At 37.3% G+C, this 26,279-nt stretch overlaps 1 protein-coding gene across 3 annotated transcripts in view; it reads right to left on the reverse strand.

Annotated features, from left to right (window-relative positions):
- Positions 1–6,134: 6,134 nt before the first annotated feature.
- SEPTIN7 (septin 7) overlaps positions 6,135–26,279 on the reverse strand; it is a 65,274-nt gene continuing 45,129 nt past the window's right edge. For 2 of the 3 annotated variants that reach the window (XM_074858569.1, XM_074858589.1), the window contains 9 exons: positions 23,229–23,346; positions 21,368–21,460; positions 20,047–20,143; positions 17,894–17,945; positions 16,868–16,993; positions 12,446–12,466; positions 9,621–9,756; positions 7,670–7,809; positions 6,135–7,160 (listed from right to left, as the gene is read on the reverse strand). In XM_074858569.1, the coding sequence (XP_074714670.1) occupies positions 7,121–7,160; positions 7,670–7,809; positions 9,621–9,756; positions 12,446–12,466; positions 16,868–16,993; positions 17,894–17,945; positions 20,047–20,143; positions 21,368–21,460; positions 23,229–23,346 (823 nt within the window). In that variant the 3' untranslated portion in view covers positions 6,135–7,120. The remainder of the gene's footprint in view (positions 7,161–7,669; positions 7,810–9,620; positions 9,757–12,445; positions 12,467–16,867; positions 16,994–17,893; positions 17,946–20,046; positions 20,144–21,367; positions 21,461–23,228; positions 23,347–26,279) is intronic. The other variant, XM_074858580.1, reaches the window with a different exon arrangement.

Consider the following 26,279-nt stretch of genomic DNA (forward strand, 5'->3'; position numbering starts at 1 on the left):
TAAAAACCATCTTCTCTAAACAGGAACCATAGCACTAAATTCAAGATGCTTCCCCACTGCGCTTCTGAAGACTTTCCTTTGGAGGCACTGGCAAGGTGCTCCTGAGAAAGGCAGAGGTTGCAAACAGAGCCTGAGGTTTCTCCTGCTCCAAGAGAAGGAAAAAAAAAAAAACCTTCATGAAACTGTAAATTAAATTGCATCAGGCAGAGGATGTTGCCACCTGCTGCTTAAATAGGGCAGACATTAGTTCCCCAGTGTTTGGATCATTTCTGGGGTTTGAATTGTTTTATAGCCCAAGAAGCCGGGGTGAGGGGAGGAGGGGGTGGCTAGAGAGGGGTAGTACTGCATGTTCCAGGGACTAACAGCTGGTTTTTGTGCCTGTAACTCAGGTGTCAGCGGCTCCTCTTCCACTGTACTGCTGGCAAACAATGACCGTGAAACACTCCCTTCTCTGCAGTTTCTTCACTATAATAAGGTTTGCAAATCAGGTGGGCTACCACAGCAAGCAAACATCCCCCGCAAAGCCTTCAGAGGAGCCTGGGTAGGTACTCAGCTACCACTTCTTCTCTGGTGTCTCTTAGTACAAGGTGCAAATCTTTGGGGACGATGAGGATGATGGCCGGTCAAATCTTGGACACCCAAAAGCAAATTCAAGACAGAGGGGACTTTTAAAATTATTTTTAAACATCCGTAAAAAGTGCATAGCCTGAACACACTAGGAACAGGTGTTGAACTACCCTTATTTGCAATTCAAAGAATTAGATTGTAGTATCGAGGATTAGAGCATACACTCTTTGTACAGGATTAAATAAAAAGGCCTGTGTTTTCTGTGAGACAGTGGCTTGGCAGTCAGAGAGAAATGAAGTAAAACTAGCTGGGGTTGCTCTGCAGGCAGAGCTGATGAAGCAGCAGCATTGGGCTGCTATTCCCCCTAGTGAAATGCCTCTGGGGAAAGATCTATTAATTACAACCATCTGGAAGAGAGCCTCAGCTGCAGACACAGTGGTGATGCTGGGGAGGGGTTGACAGGATAGAGCTGGGTTCAGGGCTGAGCCACCAGACCAGTGCTGTGGCCAGGAAGGGGCAGCACATCCATCCCTGGGGCCCAGGGAGAAACCCCACCAGGGTTTGGTGCACAGGAATGGAGATGCAAAGTCTTGGGAATCCCAATGAGTCGATCTGAACCTACTTTCTGCAAGGTCTCTGGACAGGATGAAAGTACCCTGCTACTTATTTCCCTTCTTGGTTAGTATTCTGGGATTTCAATCAGCTCCACGCAGGGTCTAAAACCACCAGAGCAGCCCCAGAAAGGGAAGGCGAGGAGCTCACACTGCACCAGGTAGCAGGACACTCAGCCACCGAAGCTGGCCAAACCCTTTTCATCCATTTTGCCAAGACTCATACCTCTGCCTCCATCCCCTGGAAGAAAGGTATTTTTTCTTCTGTGGGGAGACCAGAATTTATTTTCCAGATGGAAAACTGAGGAAAACTACAATTAAGGTGACTTTCCCAAGTTCTTAGAGGCCTTCACTAGCCAGGTGAAAGCCTGAATGCTGTCAGCACAATTCTCAGACTTGGCACGTACAAAGTAAAGCCTTCCTCTTCATGAGGAACCAGTGGTGTGCTGGTGGTCTCACACTGCTCCAATTAACCTTTGCTAAAGCCCACAGACCACAGCAGCTTTTGCTGGGAAGAAGAGGGCAATATTATATTGTTTCTGAATTTTAACAACCTCTCCTCGGGCATAAGTGAAATTCAAATCAGCAAAGATTTCAAAACTTCACCATCGCACTTGCCTTGTGAGAACCATATGGATAAGTCAAGTTTAGGGAGAAGTGGTTCAGCAGCTCCCAAAGGAGAGGAACAAATTATTCTCAAGGTATCTAAGTGAGAAGTCTTGAGAGCAAAAAAGGGACTCCTTGACTCTCAGTAATCTTGAGAAACTACAAAAATCTGCCTTGGTCATTGCGACATGACTGCTTTTTCCATTTGCTTTCATTGGCTTCCATGAAGATTATTGCTAGCAGACTAAGGGGGGGGGGGATCAGAGAAGCCAGAGGAATAATATCCCTTTAATAAAGCAAAACCGCAAGTTTTATCTTGACTTATGTGGTCTAGCTGTCCCAGGGCAAGCTGATAGATGATCACCTTCATTAAAAAATTGCTCTGGCTACACAAAGCAAGCATCTCGGCTGCCTCGGAGACCTCTCTGGATGACAGTGCAGAGGTGATATATTAGAGAAAGAACCGGAGCTGCCTTCCCAATCATGAGGGGAATGCATAAAAACTTCTACTTACTTTCTTATGTCAGTCAGCAGTTTCTTCTCATTATATTGCTCAAAAATCCGTTCCCTCAGTCATTCACTTCTAAAAGCTCGCTAGAACACAGGGGCTATTTGCACCTGCAGCAGCACTACCTGCCATCCCAGCCCATGTGCAGGTCCCCGTTGCAGCTGCTGGGCCCCCACCCACAGTCGCAGGTGCCCTCCTGCATCCCCCCTGCTCACCTGGGAATGCCCCAGCCCACCGTGGTACCTGATAAACAGGTCAAACTCTCCAGTCACTCAGCTGCATATCCTGGTGACCACAGGAAGGGAAAGACCTTCTGTTCATGGTGTTTCCTCACTGCTGTCTGTAGCCAAAGATGGCCAATGGCCAGTATCAAAGAACCAAGATGACAGGAACAGGGCTTTTTTCTGGCATCAGCAGGTGGTTAGAGCCAGGTGTAGGGGAAGAATCCCATTCTTCTGAAGACCTCTGCCCTTTTTTACCAGGATATAGCGCACATTTCTAAAGATGAACATTTGTGACTAGTTAGAAGCAAAGGAGCTGCCAAGAGCAACAGCTGAGTAGTTCCAGGGAGAAGTAGCCAAGTGGCAACAGGAAGGCAGGGGTGGGCAAAACCACAGCACAGCACAGAGCTTCAGACCTGCTCCATTCCTGATGGTGCTGGTACAGGCAGCTCCTTCCAGAAAGAGCACCACAGCAGATCCTGGGCTCAGGGGCAAGCTATCACAATGGCTGGCCACCAAACCCACCAGCCACCTGGCAGAACAGGATACTCAGCAGAACGTGGGATGAAGCAGGCATGGGCTGTGGAGAAGGGAATAACTGCCTTTGCTGAGCCTTAAACAGGAAAAGGTCAGAAAACCGCGATGTTGGCAGTGGAGAAACGTAAACTGCATTAAGGGAGGCTTAGAAACATTAAGGTTGAGCTGGCAGGAAACCCAAGAACTGTATGCAAAAGCAACCTCAGCAGCGAGCCCTCGGGGAAAAGCATATCCTTACCTCGGGCACCTGACACAGCCTGCCCTCGTTACCCAAAGGCAAACGAAGCTTGACAATGCTGCACAAATAGGAAGATGAACCTTTAGTATACTGATTTGCTCTACAAGTTCAGCTACACTTTCTGCTTCTTTCCAAAGCATGAACTGGTAATCCAGCCCAATTCTTGATTTCCATATTGATTTATTTGTATTGAAACCTTTAAAAGCATTAATATTTCAAGCCATTAATATTTAAATCAGATTGAGGAGTTTCTTTAATCAATGAAGAGAAAACCAATCCTCAAACAATTAAGAATCTCTTTATGCTTACTCTGGAAATTATGAAGGGGAAATGTACATTGCCTCATTCCCTGGGGTGCCAAACTGAGGAATGGTTTTGGTATTGCTTGAGCAGCCTGACCACAAGGAGTACTCTAGTGATACAAGGTCACCTGAACTCAAGAGGTCCAACATGTGGCCTTTTGAGGAGTCAGAAGGGGCATCAGCTGGTCCCTGACTACCAAATGGGAAAACCACAGTGAAAAGAACTACATCACCACTCCATCGAAACTTGGCACTTCATATTTCATGCCAAAGGCAGCAACATCAGCATCCAGATACTTTGGATACTGAGCCTGAACTGTGGTCAGCCAGATAAGCAACCCAATACAGGAATGTATTTTATATCAGAAGGAAGTCCCAGGTTTGCAGTCTTTATTCACATTTTTATATAAAAATATAGATGCATTTTCATATCTATATATAAAAGTAAATACACCCACACCCCCATATAAACGTATGGGCTAGTGTGGTTGCACATTCAGCAGGGCTGTTTGCAGTGCCACGCTTGACAAGACCAGGATTATCTTCCCTTCCTCACTACCTCTCCGACAGAACACACTAAGCTGAATGGAGATCTTCATTCTAAAACAGAGAAGCAGAAGTTCCAGCCTCATGACCTCCTGAAGACTGGACTATATTACAGTTATCCAACAGCTACTTAGCTGTTAGAGTTACGATTATCTAACACCTCCTATTACAGAAACATGCAGCAGATGTACAGAACAGCTCTTGAACACCTCTTATTTTGTGCCTCAGTAGAGCAGGTAATGTTGCACAGCATACTGTAAGGGAAACAAGAGACAAGTCTAGAGCTGTCCTGTGCGATCTGGATGCAACAGGTTTCTGACCGACTTAGCAGACACCACAAAACCTCTGCTGCATGTTAAGTTGTGACACCAATAAAGGGAAATTTAAGTACCTATTTATTACCAAGTAAAATTAGTTTTGAATTTACAGAAATAACACATTCAAACTATGATTTATTCAGTGGAAGAAAAAAATCCTGGGCTGTATCATAGTACCTCTTCAGTTTATAGACTTTATTGGCTACACAGCTACTATATTGCAAGCTGCACTGGTTCACATCTCCTATTCTCTTTTTTTTTTTTTTAAATTAAAAAACCCCTAGAACTACAGGGTACAGAAAGTCCAACAAAGAATTCTAATTTTTGGCAAACTTGTACTCTTCTGGTGTGGCCCAAACTTACATAAAAAGCCAAAGATTTAAGAAACAGATTAAGAGGTGACAAAAGTCTTCCCAAAAGGACAATGCTCCATTTCAGAAGAGAACCCACAACACTTGGTTTCTACATGCTCTAAATTTTCATTCAAATACAAATGCTGTTACAGAGTATCTATGTGCCCTCACACAAAAGATCTAACAAGAACTTATACTAGTTTCTCATTGTCCCAAGTGTGTCTGTGTGAGAGGACAGATAATGGGAGTGGAGAGAAAGACAAGAATGATTAAAGCAAGTTTTCTGATAAATACAATCCCTATTTCAGAGCAAATGGGAATGCTAAAGCACTAAGCATATCCACAGTATCCTGAGTTTTGAGGAGTCCTAAAAGCAATACAGAATCTGCAGTTTCTGTCCTAGATGGTAACTCTTGCCTGTTTTTTACATGATTCAATTTATTGACTTAAACTGAAACCTGAGGGGGTCAAGGGCAGATACAGGCAGTGTATATCCTCCACGAAGTATTGAAAGATGAGATTTTGCATTTCTGTTTACTTGAAAGGGAAAGCTATGTCAACTCACTGATAATCAGCGTTTTCACTGAAGAAAGATAGGCAGTATATTTGAGATTAGTTATAAGGAGGCCTTTATACAGACTACTGAAAATGTCTTCATTTCTTTGGGAAGCTAGCTGAATAAAGGATATTTCTGATAAGCATAACTCATGCAAAAGAAAAATTAACAGAAACAGAGTCATAGCAGGGGTAATACAAGGGACATCTGCAAAAAAGGAGACATTCTTCATTGTTTTACAAGCAAAGACAAACATAAAAAGTCCCCATCAATTTTTTAACAATTTATAGGCTGTATTTTAAATATCAAGTTCCTGGCTATTACACTGATTAGAACTGGCACAATTAACTAAAACCAAAGGCAAACAAAAAACCCCACCCTTGTCAACGAGCCTAAGAGAAGTACCCCAAAAAACTGCAAACGTGTTGTTACACAACCACCTCACTGGATATGACACAGACGCTTGCAGAAGGCCCAAGACACAGTGGGAACGGCGTGACTACCGACAGGGAGCCAGCGGGACACAGCACGGCGCTCGGTGCCCTCTTCTGGGCAAGCCACACAGACCCTTGTTTTGCCCATTCGGAGCACAGCCACCGAAACGGGATTTTCTAACAATTCCATAATGCACAGGCATTTTCTATACCTTAAACTAATTCCTTCGGCAAATCAAAGACACAGGTCGATCAAGTCCAGAGGAGAGGAAGTTCAGACGTTTCCCAGAGGAGAACTTGGCTGTTTGACTCCTTTAAAATTTGACACAGCAAGCATGTTACATCACAACATTGTTTATTATGTGACTTTTTACAATACAAACAAAAATACAGAAATGCAGTATATGAATACAGCTAAATGCGAAATGGTGATGTTTTTCTTGAGGCCATATTTCCATTTCTAGTAAAATAAAGAAAGACTGCACACAGGTAGAAACAGGTTGGTAGTTAACTCCACAATTTCGCCTAGAAATGACCTATAAATGCATTTTCCTGCTACTTACCATAAAATGTAAAAAGGGAGTTAAAGGAAAGTTTTACTCACTGGTTCCTACCATATGAAAGAAGCTATATTCTATTTAGGAGGGCCAATATATGGAAAAATATCTAAATTAAATGTTATTACAAAAAATGAAGCAGTAATGAGATCCTTCTGGCTAAAGAAGTTACTAAATGAGAATAGCATATATTTAAAGAATCCAAAACATAAAAGGGTTGTTATAAAAAGCTTAGGTGCACTGTAAGCCTACAACTTTTGTTTTTCCATGTGTACTTTTAAACAATGGAAGTGTCAAAAATAGGGTCAACTGTGTTAGACTAAATTACATTATTGTATATGCTGCACTGAATGGAATTCTTGTATTATAATAATAGAGAAGCATTGTTTGCATCATATTATGGCAATTTATCCTCACTAAAAACCGTCTAGAGTCCTTGCATTTTTTAATATCCTGTAAACCGTCAAACCACCAGAACATGATTGTACAACAGTAAAATGTTTTTCTTTTGCATTAAAATGACATCTGTTTAAAAAAAAAAAAAAAGGAAAAAAGGTACTTAGAGCTGTTATTTTTCCAAGTACACAACACCCTAGACAATTCAAGGCATCTCATTCTCCATCAAAATTAACGAAAATTTGTCATGCTGTTAAATCCATTACTATGGATACAACTGGTGCAAAATTGGTCAAACGGATCCAACAAACACTGATGTCCAGGCTGGCATATTGGCAACTAATACATAACTGGTGGTCAAAATGATGCATTTAAAATATCTTCCCTTTCTTCTTATTCTTTTCCAAGGTTCTAAAATTATATAAAAAATAAAAGTTTGTTAAATAGTGCATATTTGCTCCGATTTTTAAAAAAATCACTAACATACATATTTTAACATATGCATTTTTATAAAGCTTTACTCGTTGCAATACAATGTATGAAACTTATTATGTACACAGTACTTGTACTGGATGAAGTCAAGCAATGCATTTATCACTAGATTTCCCCTTCCAGGACTAGGAGAATTAAGCACTTTCATTCTCAAAGCTTTAATTCTTCATCCCTCAGAAGTCTGATGCTATCTAGCTTTCAAATGCAAACATAATTTTTTTTAGATAGATCTAGTTATATATGGATACAGTGATTTTGCAGATTAAAACCTGCTTTAAAAGCTATTAATCTTCCCAATATTTCTGATAGATGCTCATTTATAACTAAAAGCAGTTCACCACCACTGACCATTATTACCACAGAAACTGACTCTTAGCAGGAAGCTACAGAACATTTACTCTGAACTGCAGGGTAAGACTCCAATTTACCTGGAAGAATTCTGTTGTTCCAAAATACGTTGTTGAGCTTCCCAGTTTGCTTTCTCGTCCTCAAACTGGCGGCGCTTTTCCTCTAATTCTTTGTGTTGTGCCTCCAAATTCTTCTTCATCTGCTCATGGCGTCGCTGCAGCTATAGAAAAAGTTATGAACAGAGTCAGTAAGCACAGAAAACACAGCAACTTTTGGGGCTGTAGTGACAAACATCAGCAACTATACCAATGCAAGAATATATGGTATATTCTCTCTTCAGAAAAAGTAACTCTTAGACCAAAAACTCTAAGGTTACAGGTATTGCCAATAACAGAAACAAAGAAGGTATTAATCCCATGGCCTCATTTTACAGTTAACAGAAAACACCCTAAATGCTGCCCAAGTTACAAATCAGAATTGTAAGCAGCTACATGTAGCAAAGAAAAGGAAATTCAAGAATACTTTGATATTTGATACAAATGTTAAGCAAATTGCAGAGCATTTAAGTATCAGTAATGCATAAATTAGCAGCATCTTTGACTTTGTGTGGGGAAAAAACCCCAAACATTGATTTCATCCTACAGTATTAACTATATTAAAGATCTGTTTGGGAAAACATTATTATTAAGTGGATTAGTTTATTCACTAATTAAACGAATTATTATTGGTATTATTGAAGTGAACTGTCCAAGCTGATGGGACAGGCTGACAATCAAATGTGTTGTATGTGAGAATGGAGACACTGTCAGGAAAAGTGATTCTTTTTGTGTGGCATAACACATTTCTGAACCAAGTTAAATAAAACTCCCTCATTCCTTCCTCTCTCAAGTCCCTCTCTTACACAAACCTTTCAAAACATATTTCCTTTTACAGATATTTTAAATGCTTTATACTCAGCACTGTCTATTGCCTACTTTTCTACATTAAGAGAAATACCACAGAAATTTACAAAGTCATGAATGGTGAAGAAAAAAAAGAATGAATTGCATGAACATTTTAAAACTGGTATCACAGGATGCACTCAGTCAAAAAGTCATGAGGTAATACATGAAAAACAAAAAACCCCAAAATTTTAGCGTTTATATCCTTATCTATTGACTTCTCCGAAAGGAAAAAAAAAAAATCTAGATTGATATATTTTTTCCTCTGATCCAGTATGCCTTGGCTCCTTACACTGTCTAGGCTGCCAACTATTTCAACTACACTTCCAAGTTTCCTCACTTTACCTCAAATTAGGAGCCAAACTTTCTTTAGGAACTTTGACAGTTTTGAACTTCACTATTAGGCTTCTTGTGAGAAGCTGCCTTCTTAAAACTTACAATTAATTTTCTACTTAAATGTAATTTTATAATAGTGTCTTAAAAAGATCACTTCAAGGGCTGCTTGAAGCCCATAAAAAACAGTTTCATTGCCAATACTTTACCTGGAGATGACAGAAACTAAATATCATTTGAACATAAAAATTATTGGATATCAAAACACTGACAACAATGTATCCCTGACTCTTCCTTAGTCTAGTAATTCTCATGTACGTGATTTCTTATAGACATCATATCAAATTCCTGAGATGCTTTTTTAATATGCAAACCAAATTAATATTACTACATTAGCTTATGTAAACCATGGAAGTCTCAAGAACTTTTTAAAGCACATGGAAGAAAACAGGCATAAAATATTCCAAAGAAGAGGGAGAAAAAGAGGGTAAGAAAGTTAAGGAGTATTTTAACATACTGTGATTGTGAAAATAAAAAGAGAATGCATGTGCACACTGAAATTACATTTTAAGTTTGGGCTTACACCATTTCAGCAAAGACAACAAGATAAGAAAGAATAATTGAGTTGTCTTTAAACATAAAACCTAACTATGGAATAATTCCTAAACAAAGATTATGTTGGAAAATCTTGGCAAAAAGAACCATCTCTACACTTGTTCAGCCTCAAGCATATTGGGGTTTACGTCATTTTGATTACCTCAGCTTCAGAGTCCTTCAGTTTCTGAACTTTTTCTTTGACTTTCATCTCAAACACCTGTTCCATTTCCATTTCCATTTTTTTCATTTTGGCTACATGCTCCCTCCTTTCCTCCTCCATCTGTGCCAACGGGCTCCTGCCATAAATCCAGAAGAAGTAGTTAGCTAAAAAGAACTTTTTGTCCTGTCTGTTACATTAGGGCATCTGTAAAAACCAAGAGGAAAATGCTGAAGCATTAAGATAAGTAACATTGCTGTATGCACTGCTAGCTTAAACTCAGTTTCAATTATTACATTAACTGTTCAGTAAAGCTTTCCTCAAAAAGACATTTCATACAATATTTTTCCCTCCCCCACAACCAATTTACATTACATTTAGGCTAACAGAAACTCTTGACTTTCTATCTTTAGTAGAACCTGGTCATGGAAAGAGAGGAAATCAAAGTTACAACAACAACAACAAAAAAAAGAGCATCTTCCAAGTGATCTTCAGGCAGCTTTTTCCTTCCAATTCAAATATATAAAAAAATTAATGGACATAAAAATTTTAAGAGCGTTGCAGACAAAAGTCCCATTTCCTCTCTAAATCTTCATTGTTCAAAGTGAGCCCAAGAAGTAAGTTAACATTACAACTGTGTTGAATGCTGTGGTCAAACTGCTGAAGAGATAGCAACTTTGCAAAAAAAGGTTCGGGCAACTGAACATCAGTATTTCATGAAAGTGTTAGTTGGAAAATTTTCCTTTAGAAAGCTATTAATAAACTTAATATAAAAAAATAATGTACACTATTTTTAATTTTTCTGTACACTTTATAGTAACTAATTTCCTGGATTCTACTGAATTTTTAAAGTTGTATAAGCCTGCTATCCATGTTATGGTGATACAGGTTTTAAATATCAAGTTTCACATTAAATACCCAATAACCCAGGATGATTTTGATCTAGTGATGATTGCTACATACAGTCTTGTAAGACTTTGCTGCTCAACAAAGAGCAATCACAACAAATCACCACTCTCTTGTTTCAGTTTTGAGTATGTATGGCTTAAAATGACAAAGTTTGAACTATCGTGTTGGCAAAAATGAATAACTGAATATATCTGGAACTGTTACAATCAACCAGCAGATGACATCTACTGTAATGCATGCAAAAGTCACTCAGACTTGCAAATTGTAAAATAGAGGTGGCAAGCCTAAGCCCTATCAAAAAAATATTTTTATTTTCATTTCTTAAAAAAAAAAAAAGCACAAAAATCATGCAGGAAAAGCATTCTAAAAGGAGAAAAGAATTGACTAACTTTCAGTGATGATTGAAACATAATTAACACATCTATTTTGATTCAGAATTTGCTACTCATTCCTACGGGAATGGAGGTTAAATTATAGTTATGATTTGGTTTGACTATTAACTGTCTCATTTTATCCTTCCTGCTTGCCCATTTTCACCAGCTAACCATACAGTGAAAGTAATCAATATCATATGAACTCAAGGCCATATGAACTTTTTCCACAAATACCATTATTTTAAAGGTGACATTTTGTTGAGGATGAAGAGGAAGAAAATGGCATTTCCATTAAAAAAATAAAAAAAATAAATTGAATCTGAACTGAGATTTGCAAAGCTTGGACTGGTGAGTAAAATGCCATATAGTATATGGAACTGAAACTGATCCTCAGTCTAATGTTTACTTTAGCCCTTTAAAAAGGCCAACTGTTAGCAACTTTTGTCAAGGAAAAAAAAAAATTGTTAAACACAGGTGAGGTACAATAATACACAAAAATAATAAGAAAATGAAAGAAGAGGTGAGTAGCAGTACTTGTGGAAGCTAACCAGCTGTCAAAACAAGACTGTTTTCTTGTTACCTTTTAGAAGTGTAAAGTTCTCAAATGTATTTGCTCTTCAGAAATTAACCTAGGAAGTAGATCTGAGTACTGAGGAATCATTGCTGCAGTTTCTACAGACTTGAAAGGGGAGCAGAACTGTCCCTCTGTTGACAACCTCGTAATCTCATGGGGATGTCATGCAGCTGTATTTGAGGAAGTGGTAAAAATCAGTCTGCACAGAGAATTTGATAAACTAACAAGTGAGCATTTACAGTTGAGAGCTTTACAACATAGGTCACAACTGGTTTTGTTAGGTCTTAAGTATGTGACATGGGTAAAAGCACATCTTCCTGTATTTCAGGATAAAACTACACAGGGGACTCAAAAAAAAAAAAAGAGCTGAAGGGAAAAAAAACCAAACCACTAAGCAAAGATGTAAAACATTTAATTCATTTAATGGGATGTATGTTAAAACAGCCCTCTAAGTTAATCTGCAAAAACAAAAAATTATTCTAGATATGCACAAAGTGGAACCTCTGCGAGCCAGTAATAAGATAAAACCATGGCCATAAAAAGATTAAAGTAACTAATTCCCCAATTCAGCGGAGAGTTGTAAATTTACAGGTAAGGATGAAATTCCACTAATTTTTTATAAGAATCTATATAAAGATGATAAGCTACAGATAGAAACTGGAGGAATTTAATAATTTATGCACTTCTACTCATTGCTGAAATTTGACCAAATTTGTCTTGAGGCTTAGCCAAGAAGTTACTAAGAGGATGGGTTTTTACAGGAGATATTTGTCACTGAAAGTATTTATAAACTCCTAAAATTTACATTAGCACAGCTTTAGAACAAAAAAACTGCTAGGGAAAAAAAACAATGCCAAGAGCGGGATAACAGGAATCTATTTTAAATTTGAAACATTAAACAGTGAAACCCTTTTCGTGTTTATAAAATTTTTGTCTTTAAGTTTTTTGGAAAAATTTAAATGACCACTTACATGCCTTCAACTGTGTCAAATCTAAAAAACAAAAAATACAGAGGCTTAGCTTAGCATGCTTAAATAAAACCACAAAACCAAAAAGCAATAATTTAAAGAGTAAATTCATTATTAATAGATTCCTAAAGCTAATTATGTGCTCCCCCAAAAGCAAATTTTTCACAGTAAAGGGAAAGACTGTTAGTTAAAGCTTGTTATATTTATTTCAAATTCAGTTAGTAAATCACTACACCATGTAATGCAGCTTTGATGTGGAGATACTTTCAGGAATAGTTTCCCTAGAATACGCATGCTTTTAAAGTGATTTTAAATATTTTAGTGACATTAACAACTACTTGCTCTAAACAAGTTTTCAGAAACCAATGACCTATCAAGGCTTATCTATTCATTTAAGAATTGACACTTAGGGTAAAGGACTAAAACCCCATGAATGTTCCTGTGCTACAAAAAGAGCACATGACTCAGTGGCCAGCAGAGATCTCACCATGGCGGGGCTTCAAGGTCACGTCCCCAGAGCGTGACGCTTAACCCCAGCATGCCTTGGGTTAGCCCTGCACTAATACTATAGGAGGGAAAAAAAGGTCTGAAAACAAGATTCCGATATTGAGCCTCACCACATAGTAAGATAGGCTTAACATTAGAACCATTTCACAGAAATCGCTAAGAAAATAGGCAAAAGGAGTTAGAAGTAGTCTAAGCTAAGCAGAAGGGCCTATGCATTGTGTATTTTGTTACCCTGTGTGACAGGTTATTGAACAGATCAGTAGATGGATAAGGCTCATCTTTACACTGTACAACATGACTTTCAATAAGGTTTTATTTTTAAACTCACTGAAGACAGCAGCTTCATACAGTAAACTGAAAAGATTTCTCAAATTAAAAATTTTAAATTTCAGGGGAAATGCCAATTCTTTCATAAGTCATGTAGTACACGCATGAAATTACAATTACCACAGTTTGAGGAGACCAGTTATCCATATATGTGAGGACCACCCTTGACATTTTATTTTGTTTTTTTAATGGTTGGAATGATGTTGAAAAGTTGAAGAAATCAGACACTAACCCAAAATTCAAAAAGGCTACATAATCATGGAAAATACATGCTTTGGATTGCTCTTAGGTCAACAAGTTACTTGTAGAACAGTCAATTACGAGTTTCACCCAATCAAAGGAGATAAATCAGAGAGAAAATTATCAACTGGACAGAAGAAACTGCTTCAATTCATCTGCACAATATTATTAAAACTTGTAGCACATACTTCTATTTGTTTTCATGTTTGCATTTTTGTTCAAAGAAATATGTCAACAGTTGCATGAAAAACAAAGATCTGCTAAGATCATAAAAATGCTTTAAAGGTAGAAAAGATCAACCCAGTCCCCAACAGCTATCAGCAGGAGATACTTTTGGAGAAGTGCAAGAACCACTGCATGTGCATCTTCTTACATCTACCCTCCCAGTTTACAAAAGAACAGCGGCTTAGGAGTTTCCAGAGCCAGAGGTTGTATCTGTGTTTAACAGTATGCTTGTAATACCACCAGATAACATCAGAGCACGTCTCCATTCTCATAGAGAGATACAGGATCTGTCTTCCATGAAAGAATCACATTTCCAGAGGACAAGTCAAATATTGCTCCACTTTGAGACATAGACACTTCTTTCAAAAGGCAAGCAGGCAAGCATAAAATTCCTAAGGGGATGCACAGATGAACTGTTAATATCTGGTTTTCCCTCTTCCAATTAATTTCCAGGAATACACATGGTTGTTAGGAAAATTCTTTCTATGCTCTTTCAACTATGCTAGATTCAAAACTACAAAAAACACATTGAAGCCAAAAAAGTGTGTTAAAGCTTAAAAAAATGCTGCAATTCAACATATGGATAAGGTAACAAGACAAGAATAGCATCAGCTGTTTCATAACCAGTATATGCATTCAAGATTTTTATTTACTTACTTAAGTTGCCCTGTGTTTGGAGGAACAAACTAAGGAAAGGTTCAAAATATTTCTTACAAGTTTGCAATAGATTTTCCCATCTTTCAGATGGCTGAATCAAACAAACTGCAATAATTTCTTTCTTCTCTTGAAAAAAAAAAAAAAAACCAACCAAAAACATGATAGCTAAGAGCAGCAGTTGTATTTATTCACCTCCGAACTGCAGTACTGCAGTATTCTGAGCAGCAGATTTCTTACAGAGAAAATGGTTCCAAAAGGTACGTTCACCTAGAAACGTTCAGGTAGGACAGCACAGTGATCTGAGATGGTAGGAGATGCAAAAGTAAGTGTGTTTCAGGAAGCAGAGTAATTCCAGACCACCTTAGTGTAAATTCTAGCTAAAAAGGAAGTCTCAGCAATGCTGTATCAGCAACTGATGGCAGAGGGTGTGGGGGATGGCTGGCAGGAGGGGGAAGAATGAAGGACATGAAAAGAGTTCTGAAACTTTCTGCTAGATGCATTTATACAAAAATGCATCTTGTTATGTTCAAATATGGGAATGAAACAATTTTTTAAAAATCACTGCATTATAATATAAAATAACCAATCCTTACTTGGATTAGGTAACAGACTAAGTTCGTAGGGTGCAGACTAACACAAATCTAAGCAGGCACAAAAAAAATGGTAAAGGTATTATCACTAAAACGAAGAGTCTTCAAAATCTAAGGAAAACATACTAAGATTTGGAAAGGTATAAAAATTACTATTAAACAACACAAAAAAAGAAAATCTAAACAACTTCCTCTGATATCCAAAATTGCAATGAGAAAGTTTCACTATTCAGTTCAGTAATAGCAAATAACAGTACAATAAAAAGTATAGAAATAGCACGTTAGAAGTCCTGGAGGAAATGCAGAATTTTCTGTTCTGTGCTACTATTAATACACTATCACCTCAGCAAAGAGAAAGTTGGCTCAAGTTCTTGCACTGAAGCACGTTTTCCTCTCTGATGTGCCCACCTGCACTGTTTTGTTCTCAAATGTGAAACTACCTTGCATGTCCTCCACCCCAATTTTCCCACAGTGACTACCTCATGCAGTAATTTTAGTTCTTAGAACTCCTCCCTACCATCAACACTGTGCTGTTACAAGGACAAGTGTAGCTTAAGACATATTTCTAATATACTTGCTATATGCATTCAGAAGCCTTGAGATGCATGTCAATATGATGGCAAGAAATATGACAGTGAGAAGGAACTACTGTGTTAAGGATACACATATTTGAAAACTTTTAAAGACTTGACCTCGCTACAAACTTCATCTAAATTTAAATACACTTTTGAAAAGTTGATATAACTGACATGTACTATTATATTTTTTGTCAATGCTGAGCAGGGAAGTCTTGTGTAGGCTCACACTAGATTAAACTAAATTATGTCCACTTAAATCATTCCGTCACAGCCACTTTTAAAGCATTAAATAGTATAGAATAGACACTCCCTTATTGAAAAATGGCTTCATAGCTGTCATATGCATGGGAATAGCAGATACTTCCATTTAATTTCAGGGATCTTTTTCAGGAAGAACAGCTGTAATTTGGCATATCATTAGCTGAGCAGAATAGCACCCTATATTTGGGTTAAGAAATTTGTATTTAAATATAGTACAAATAGAAGAGTGTCACTGATTATTAATTAAACACTATTTTTGATACAGTTGATACATGCAGAGCAGAAAAAATATTTAAGAGCCTAGCTATTCTCAAATAACATTATACAATGCAGAATACAGTAGAGCCTACTTTTATATCTTCCAATATCTTCATCAGGTTGGCAAACAAATTGTCAGAGGTAATTAAAATGACTTATTAGGGTTAAAAAAAAAAAGCAACAAAACCCAAAAACGCTGCATTGGAATTCTCCTCTCACAAAAGATAAAAATGTTGCAATAATCTCCCTGCCATGATAAGCCACCATAGAAGTAGCCAGGGCAGCACTTCAAAGATGACAGTAGCAGGTCTGGATTTTCAAAGTTTCTAAACAAATATTAACCCATTCTTCTCAAAAACATGCCTGACACTGAGTATTGAGCATTCATGCCAAAAGAACCAATAATCCCAAAAGTAGTATATAACCCAAAATGGAAACACTAATGCACAAAACTTTGCAATAAGTACCAGTGAAATAAAACTTAAAACGTAAATAGTAAATGTAAGTATTCTCTTCAGAATGGAATCTAACTAAAACCCAGTTATTTAACATGTTCACTTAAACTAGTGTAAATCTTAATGAAACAGAAAGAAACAAATAAATGAGAGGTATACAACATTCAGACCAGAACACAGCGAAGAGGCAACTGACTGGAGAATAAACCAACCACCTTCCCCCAAAAACCCCAAAACCAAAAATCCCACCACACATACACAAAACCAACCAACCAAAAAACAGAGCAAAAAGATTTAAAGCGCAATACAACCTTAACAAGTACTTACTTTGTTAGCTGCCCTTTATTTTTATTGTTGTCAACACCATTGTATGTAACAGCTGCCAGTTTTCTGCTTCTGTAGTTCTCATAATGTACATTGTTAGTGACATCCTTCAGGTCCTGCATATGAGTTCTGTCAATAAGTGTAATTTATCAGCTTAGTGCACAAATACAAAATACTATCTGAAAAATCAGTCCATGTTCGTTCTGCAGATTGACTTAATTAAATCACAGCCCTCCATTAATGTCCCATTCCCCACAATGTTGTCATTCTTCCACTTAAATTAGAGCTGTCAAGGCATCAAAGTCACAGAAATACCAGATTATTTTGCACTGAACTATCTCAAGTTTGCAATATTCCAAACATTAACTTACAGGAAAAATCTTTGGAAAATTTGAGTTGTGGATAAGCTTGAAAGCTATATGGAGAACAGTTATGAAAACTGTGTATTACTACTGCAGTAGGTGTGCCAAAGCATGTCAGGCAAGAAACGACAAGCCAAAACTTCCTAATTTCTACCTTTTAGGTCTGCAAAAGCTAACCAAAATACAAACATTAGCTCCCTTTAATAATTTTCCATTGTCAGCCTGGAAAAAAGCAAACTTAATAATCAAACTAACAGTTGTTACAGCAGGTGTCACTAGCTGAACTGCTGTGAGTACAGGACTCAGCACCTAACACAGCGAAACACAGGCAGTCTTGCTTTAGACAACTGCAGCACTGAAAATTTAAAAAAACCCCCACCTACAACTAAGTACACATCAGCTTTAACAGACAACTCGGGTTCCTATGGTTTAATCACATTTTTCAAGAACAAGTAATCGGAAAGTAAGGAGAACTATTTAAAAAAAATCATCACCACCACCACCACCGCTTGCTAAATATGTAGTTAAACAAGATATCAAAGTGTAAACTACACTTTATATGGGCATTAATATGAACTCACTAGCTCAAATCTGTTTTTCTCCCATATATGACTTTCCAATCTCTTGGACATTCTAAAAAACTTAATGTTACCTTTAAGTTACTTACCTTATCAACATGTTCCTCAGAATTGTGAAGTCACAGTGTTCACCGTTTTCAACTGCAAAAAGTATTAAATGTTTGTTGAGATGCCAATCAAAATATGTGCCTTACACAGAGGTAAGGCTTTTAGATGTCAGCCATCTCTCACGTTCATTCCAACAATAGATTACTTCCAGTCTTTCCTTACTCAAACAGTATGTGTGTTAACAGTAGGAGAGCATTAATGATATAACTATGTCAATGTATCTTACCAGCAAAGTTCCTGTGCTCCCCTAAGCCATAACGGCAAACTGTACTCCAAGTTAGAACAGCAGAGTAAGCTACTGCAACAGAAACACAGTTTTACCAGTGTAACTAACTTTATGATCCTTTGGAGGCCCTGCCAGCAGAGCTGTATACTTAAGGATCAGACACCTAACTAAAGACCTCAGTCTAGATCCAGCTGTATCCAAAACCTTTAGAAGACTGACTTAACACAATCTATTTCAGCCTGCCCCACCAAATGAGTTGCACAAGTCTTCACTGAATTTTAATGTGGACTTAGTTCTTTATTAACTAAGCAAAGAAAAGTTGTATATTTAATTTGATGCACCTGTCTATGGACGAAAAGAGAATACTGGCAGTTGTCATTAGATGCCACCTATTGCACCGTGCCTATCATCCCATTACTGGAGAAGAGGCTGATGCTGAGTGGCATTACCCTGATAGGTAATGGAATGACACTGGAGAAAAATGCACACCCCAGAACGCTGGCGTGCAAACAGAGAAGGCAACACACAAAGCTCCGAGTGCACAAAAGCAAGGCACAAGGCAGGTTCCAAGGTACCCCTGAAGCAGAGATGGACATTTTCATGGGAAGAAGAAAGAAAAACAGGATGAAGGAATTAAAATAACACAAGTTCAGTGAATCCTACAGAAAAATGAAGCACGTAGCCTCTTCATGTCTTCATCTTGTATCTGCACCTCTGCATTATTTTATTCCATGCTTTTACACAAACTGGTAAGTTCCGCTCACATAGCGGATGAAGTCATACTCCCAAAAAAGCGTCATCTCTGAGTATTCTGTCCTTAGCTGACAGACTCAAAGCCACTTAAAGAGGTTCCTTCTAGTTAGGCTAGCTCTTCGGTTCCAAAAGTTGTACAATCACATGAGTGTGAAACACTTATGTTGGTTTTATAATAAAGAAAAGCAGCACCATTTTGTACATCTCCAAATGCTAACACAAGAGCCTTAAATAAAGCTTGATCCTCTCTTTTAACTTTCTGCCAAACCTCACTTCCTACCAGACACGCACTTAAAAATGCTACAGCATTTCTCTTTAAAGTATTGGTCCTTAAGCTGGTTGTTGGTTGGTGATTTTTTTGGTCTGTTTTACACTGCATCGAATGTATAGTCCACTGCCCTTGGAAGGCAGAAACAGTGAGAAAAAAATAAATCTTCTCTTTATTCAATACATGCACACTACAAGGAAAAAGTTCAATCATGGAAAAACAGTTTGATAGTGACTTTTCCACTATACAGCAGAGTGCAAGCCATGCCATGTGCCATTTGAAATATGTGAACAGCATTAAAACACAAGCAGTGGCTGCCAGAAGAACACGCAGTTATCTTCAAGCCTCTATGAAAGTAAATTTTAAATGAATAAAAAAACACCCCCAAAAAAACCACTATCAAAAGTATTCAACTCATTACCAGGTACCTTCCTATTGCTACACCCTAGCAATTAAGACTCAGATGTTTTAGGAAAAAACCAAATTCTTCCAGAAGTTTTAAATTGAATTTATGCTAGTCAAGCTGATCAAATTAACATTTATAATATGAATACTCTAGAAAGAAGAATTTAAGAAATACACAGTTTTTGTATGAAGAAAATTAAAATAAGAATGCTACCGAACACTTGTAGTCTAAGCCTCATCATTAACTGCAATAAGTTACTGCAGGTTTTACAATTCCTCAGTGAGGCTTCAACAGGAATCTGCTTGCAAAGTTACATGTTGCTGAACCTTTGCCTTGTTCCAAAACTGTCAGAATAACAAAATGGTACATTCAATAAATTTCCAGACCAAGACACATTCAATTTAAGCATTTCAAACATTTCAAATACAGACAAATGTCTGTTAAGTTTTAAACAGATAAAAAAATCATGACAAAGCCTTACCTTCTGCAACACCCCACGGGTACTGCCTTCCTCGAACTCTCTTGCCATTGACTTCAATGATCGTATTACTACCTACCACAGCAAGAGGTAAACGATCCTACAAGATAAAGTATTACTTTAACAAAAGCAAAGTTTCTGCTGCCAAAAGATACTGAAAGCATACCCATGTATAAACTTGATGTAAGCTAGTCTGGTGCTACAAGACTGCAATGCAGCTTACCCAAAGTGCAAGAATAGTTATGTTTACTGACCTCTGCCTAGTTTAATGACATATATATACACGCACACCCCTCTGAAATTCCTTACACTTGTGTTTTGTAAATCTAGTTAAGAAACAGACATTACTGTTACTAATATTAAACTAAGCAACAGACAAACCATTTCCTATTTACTCAATTGCACAGTAATTATTTATCAAGTCATATTCTCACTGGCTACAAGGACTGTTGCTTTGACTGGATCTTGTACCCAGTTTTCAAAGGTTTGGCAAACTACATAAAGTCCCTGTTTTCAGCTGAACCAAAAATCCCTCCAGTGTAACAAGCAACAAAGGAGCCAAGAGCAGATTCAAATAGTTGAAACTGTGTACAAAGCTAAGTATTTTGGACTTTTGTCCTTGCTTTTATTCTGCTCTTCTCCTTTAGGCTTAGTCCCAGAATATCTTCCATTTGTGCTATTTGTGTTCATCTAGCCTAGGCGATTCCCACTGTAACAAAAAAATGTAAAAGCTCTTAAGGCTGTTAAAGCTAGTGAACAAACAAAAACAAGGCTCAAGAAACGTATACGAGATGGACTCCAATATAAAAGAACAAACTAAACCCACAAGTAAACAAAGAAAAAGCCTTTCAACAGCCTGACAGTCTTTTTGATTTTCTTCAGTCATTCATCTCCATTAAGGTTTCAGTATATCAATTAGTCAGACAGCTATTAACTGTAATGCACACACTCCGTGTCACTGCACACCTCTGTCTGAAAGACAATCCTTACCTCCTCCAAAGCTCCAAATCAAACAAATGTGGTAGGTGGATAAAAGTCAAAAAGGGTTGGAATAAAAAGAAAGTGATCTTTTAAGAGTCTGTTAAATGAACATGTGATCTGCTCTCATTGTGAACTTCAGCCATTAAAGTACTTAAGTCATGGGTCTAAGACTGGCATTCGTTATTGCCTCTGCTGAGGAACACTGACTCCTAGAACAACTTTACATTTGATTTTTATCTTCTAAACATTTTGGTGGGCTCTTCATTAACGACAAAAAGCTTTTCACTCTCTACCATTCCTGCCCCCCCCCCCCAGCAGTTTTGTCCAGAAGAAAATTATTTACCTTTATCTTTTTAACAATCTTATTTTCTTCTTCATCATCTGTTTCTGGAAATTCATATATTTTAATTTTGTGTTCTTGGATTTCTTTCATTATCTAAAACAAAAAATGTTAATTGTTTGAGGAATTCATACTTTGTAATAATTCTTTATTTCTTGCTGCAATCTGATCATCCCTCCTTTTGTTTGATATGCAAGATCCTTGTATATTAAGTTGACTAAGTTACATCACAAAACTTGCACATGTTTAACACCATCAGGTGACCCCAAGGGATTATTAGCATGACCATCTCTCCTTAGCCAGGAGAAGACAGGATCAGAGCCAGAACCCCACAGCTAACAGAATACTATCCATCAATACAAGGCAGCAAAAGTGAACATCAGTTTTCTACAACAGGACAAACAGATTTACACTAATGGGAATTCTACCCGCACATGCAGAAACTAATAAAATACAGCTTAAATTCTGAGACTCGCAATTGAGTCCCTTAAAAAAAAATATTTTAATAGATAACTGCAGGCACACTTCAGCCCTTTGAGTTCCCACAACAGCTACTGCTGTCACTCTTATTCTTCTGTTTCTAGATCACCTGCCTATTTTAATAGAGCTTGTGACCGATAGACTGACTCTAGAGGTTAGGTTGTGTTGAAAAATATTTGCAAGCACTAAAGAAAATGTAAGAATAACTGACAGTGTCATCAAAAATGAGACTGTACCATTTCGGTGCTTGATTTGTCTGAAGGGTATTTTTAAAAACAAACTGATTAGTTTTCCAGAATTTTAGAAGAGAAAAATATTAGACCATTTAGCTGACAGCTACACTGCAGAGCCCTGGGGAATATTTCTGGTTCATGGGTTTGCAATCTTATAAGAACAGTTTCCAATTCATGCAAGGACTTATTTTCAAAGTTTGTTTTGGGAAAGTCTCCCCTATTTAACATCAACTCACTGATAAGGCTGCTTATGTATTAAGAAATATTCTGTGTTCTACCATTTTTTCCCCTTAACATCAAAAAAACCATGAAATGCAACCAAAACAGACTTCAGGTCTATAGCACCTTGCTTAAGTTTCTCCAAGGCAGAAGATGTGTCTCAATTTTTAGTCTTAAATCAGTAGTTTTGCACACAATATCTCTCAATGCCACCTTCTTTTTCAGAACCTATGCTCTTCTGCACTAGGACTGGACACAATTCAATAAAACAATCTTCATGCCTTGTTTTGTCCTGTCCTGGGTCCTCCTTACTCTCCTCATATGATACAGCAAAGCCTAAATGTTCTACTCTCATCATGCAGTTGAAATAAAACAAATCACTTGGAGACAATAATGCCAAATTTATTCTATAAATAGAAAGAAATTATATCAGTTGTATCAATGTCAAAATTATCTCACCATCTTTAAAATGCATTACCACAGACCAAGACTGAACAGGTATACTGATTCTCATCTAATACCTGAGACCTCTTTAATAAATATAGCACATCAACGTGAATGTGAATACCACAATACAATCAATAATGCTGTGATACTGTTAAATACCTTTTTTTTTTTTAAATACACAACTTCTGTTAGGCACATAAATCTTGAAAGTTCCCTTCCTCCCTTACTGATTTTTATCTCAGCAGTGAATTATTTCACTTGCCAAGAACCATACTACAATTGAAACCTCTTCCCCTGAGGACAGAAACAAGATTATTTCACCAAGAAATATAATTAAATCTAGAGATATAAATTACTTAGCTTTGCTGTCTCAAGTCATTGCTTCAGGGTTTAAACTTTGCACGTAAGAAGTTAAATCTCACCATTTCCATAGGGATCAACTTACTAAATTACCCCATGTTGTAAATATTAATCTTTCAACGCACCTGTTTTTTAAACTGTTGGCATTCCTCAGGTGTAAGTGTGTCTGCTTTGGCAATAAGTGGAATGATATTCACTTTTTCATGCAGGCGCTTCATAAACTCTATATCCAAAGGCTTAAGTCTGAAAGACAGCAATACAGCTTTGCAATTTATATTACTTAAACAAGAATGTACAAATGATTTGAGATTTGTCCTGACAACTACTCTTAAAACACTGATTTATGAGTGATAGATGCTTGAATGAAATTCAAAAGGCTACGTGCAACTGCTACAGGAAATCCCCTAGAACTGTATAATACCAGAGGAGTAAGTCATAAGTTAATATTACTAGCAGTCGTGAGACTTCTGCTAGGTGAAATTACATTCATTTAATCAAGTGATAAGAACTCTCCTAGGAAGGTAGTAAAGCCTGTGTCATTTAAAGGCTGACTGTTAAGAGTTTACAGTTGTGCATCATGCTCTGTTCACATACCTAGTTTGAGTTTCTGAAAGTCATGTTTATTTGTATGCTTCTTCCTGAGAGTGTGCTGTGAGATTTTTTTTATACATTAGATTGCTGAAGACAGTGAACTGTGGCCTGTGTACAAATGAAGTAGAAATATCTCATCTCTAAATCATTATGTATAACAAAAAGACCATTATGAAAGTGTATAACAATGACACAAAAACACCCACCATATGGGTATATGAAACAATCAATCTGGATCAAAGTGATCAATATTTCCTGCTTGCTAAAGTAGAACCACAGAGGTTTTGATGCATTAACACTTCAGCATTAAGCACATTTAGTTAGGTTTAAAGTATTCACTTAAAGGATTTAGCAAGATTATGTCTCATATAAAAGAAATTAGGATTAGGAACATCAAAAACAGATACATTCGGTACTCAAATTTAGCTTCTTCTCCAAACCATATATAAAAGAATGAAGAAAATGTTAAACAACATATACTTCACTTTGACATTTTCTACCTTCCACTGAATTTCTCAGCTTATCACATGTTTCCGTTAAATAGCCAACACTAAAGCACGTCTAAACTAATAGCACCGGTTTGGCTATCCATTCACCTTAACATGCTTTCCCTCTCCTCTCCTCAAAAAGCTACCTAGGGCTACACCAGGTTGAAGGGCAGTTGCCAAAGCAGAGTAGTTCAGAATGACAATACTGCTAGCCTCAAGGTCTTGAGTTTATAGTGGAGACTGAAGCAGGAAGCCTTTACATAAAGATCCTCCAACTGCAGAAAGAGGCTGCAATTCATTATCACCCCCTTCACTTACCTGGAAGGCTCCTCCCACCCCTTCACTCTCCCCCCTTACCCCCACACAAACTAACCCATCAGTTCAGATGTTTACGGGGGTATCAGCTAAAAATGGTGGGATGCATTAAAAGTAATGCGTTAAATGGAAGGCCCCAACCTGCATTTATAAATTATAACAAGCTGGCTTTTGTCAGAAGGACAAACAGAAGTAAGTTCACCTACAAATGCTTTCATTCCGTGTAAATACAATCATGCATTAAGAGTAAGAGTACCCTACTCGAAGGGTTACACGTGCTGATGTCTGCACAGGAAACCTGACCGAAGACTGCACCACCACAAAAAACAGGTAGAAAGTGAGCAATGCCCTTTCAGAGAAGACAATTTCTTAAAAGAGGAAATGAATGCTACCAGCAGCACCAATTTGCTCTGTGCTCTATCCATTTACTTAATTAGATGACAATTCCAAGCATTTATTCCAGTACTTGAAAAACACTATGCAAACCTAGCTTAACTTTACACTCCTTTCCCCCAAGAATAATGTGAAATACCTGTACAAGGAACTTACTTTTCCAGCTTTTAGCTCTACAAATTTAGTGACAAAACTTAATTTATCTGAAGCATTACTTTTATTTTTCCTTACAATTCTGCACCTCCCACTGGTTTAGAAAGTTTTAATGGATGAAGGGGTATGTGGAGGGAAGACAAACGTTTGTTGAAGAACCTGAAAGTTAGCTCAAAAAAAGATTGACTAACACAAGGAATGGTTCATCTTCCCTTTATTTAAATGACATTTTGATTTTGTACACTAGTGAAACAGTGTATGCCAAAGATTCAAGTGTTTGCATTTAAAATTGACATGTTGAACAAAAAAAAAGTTTAATTAAGACAAGTCTACATAAGAAAAAAACTTTTCTCCACCCAATATTTCTTTCCAAATTTGAGGAGTCTGTATAGTTCAGAATGATTAGAACCATTCCAATGCCAGCTCCAGAAGCCAAGCGTAATAGTTAGCATTTTTCACTGCCTGAGGAATATTCCTCAGAATTCCTTCATTACTCCCTTCAAGTTTTACTACTTTTGATCCATACAATAGAATAGGCTACTTGTTTTCTCCTCCTTGTGGTTCTTAAGGTATAACTTAAGACTGACAAATTTAATCAGTTATAATACAACAACGATAAAATGCTAAGCAACCAATTACAGATACAGTCAATCTACATCTAATACACCCTGAAAATGCAGTTCTCTCTCTCTACCACTAGATAGAAGTCTGATCAAGTTAAAAACTAAGCAGGGGTGGAAGATTGCATAATAATTGAAAAAATCCAGAATGCCTATATTGGAATTGTCACTAGACAAAAGATTACACTCCAGGTGAATTAAAACATGCTTATAAAGAAGAATGAAACTTCCCATCTTCAACTTATCATTAAAGTCAAAGGGAGGGAGGAAAAACAGAAAGGAAAGTCCTGTTGCTTGAAGCATGAACCAGTTTCTCCTAATGTGAAGAAAAGACATACTGACCACAAATAGACTTGTCACTGCTGAACATACGTGTATTTTTAATTGTTCTAATACTATGTTGCTTGTTACGTAATTAATGTACAATCCTGTTTTCTGGTGTTCTAACTTAATACTTGTCTGGCTTGCTGATGTTTGACAAACCAAAGTAAGCTCATCTTTGAAATTAAGCATGGTCTCCAGGCCATTAAGAAAATCCTATTTGGAACTTTACATAATTAAGAATACCAAATTTGGATGTTTATCTGAGATAGGAGACAGAGAAAGGAAACATAAA

The sequence above is a fragment of the Strix uralensis genome, chromosome 1 (genome assembly GCF_047716275.1).
Source record: "Strix uralensis isolate ZFMK-TIS-50842 chromosome 1, bStrUra1, whole genome shotgun sequence".
Taxonomy (NCBI): domain Eukaryota; kingdom Metazoa; phylum Chordata; class Aves; order Strigiformes; family Strigidae; genus Strix; species Strix uralensis.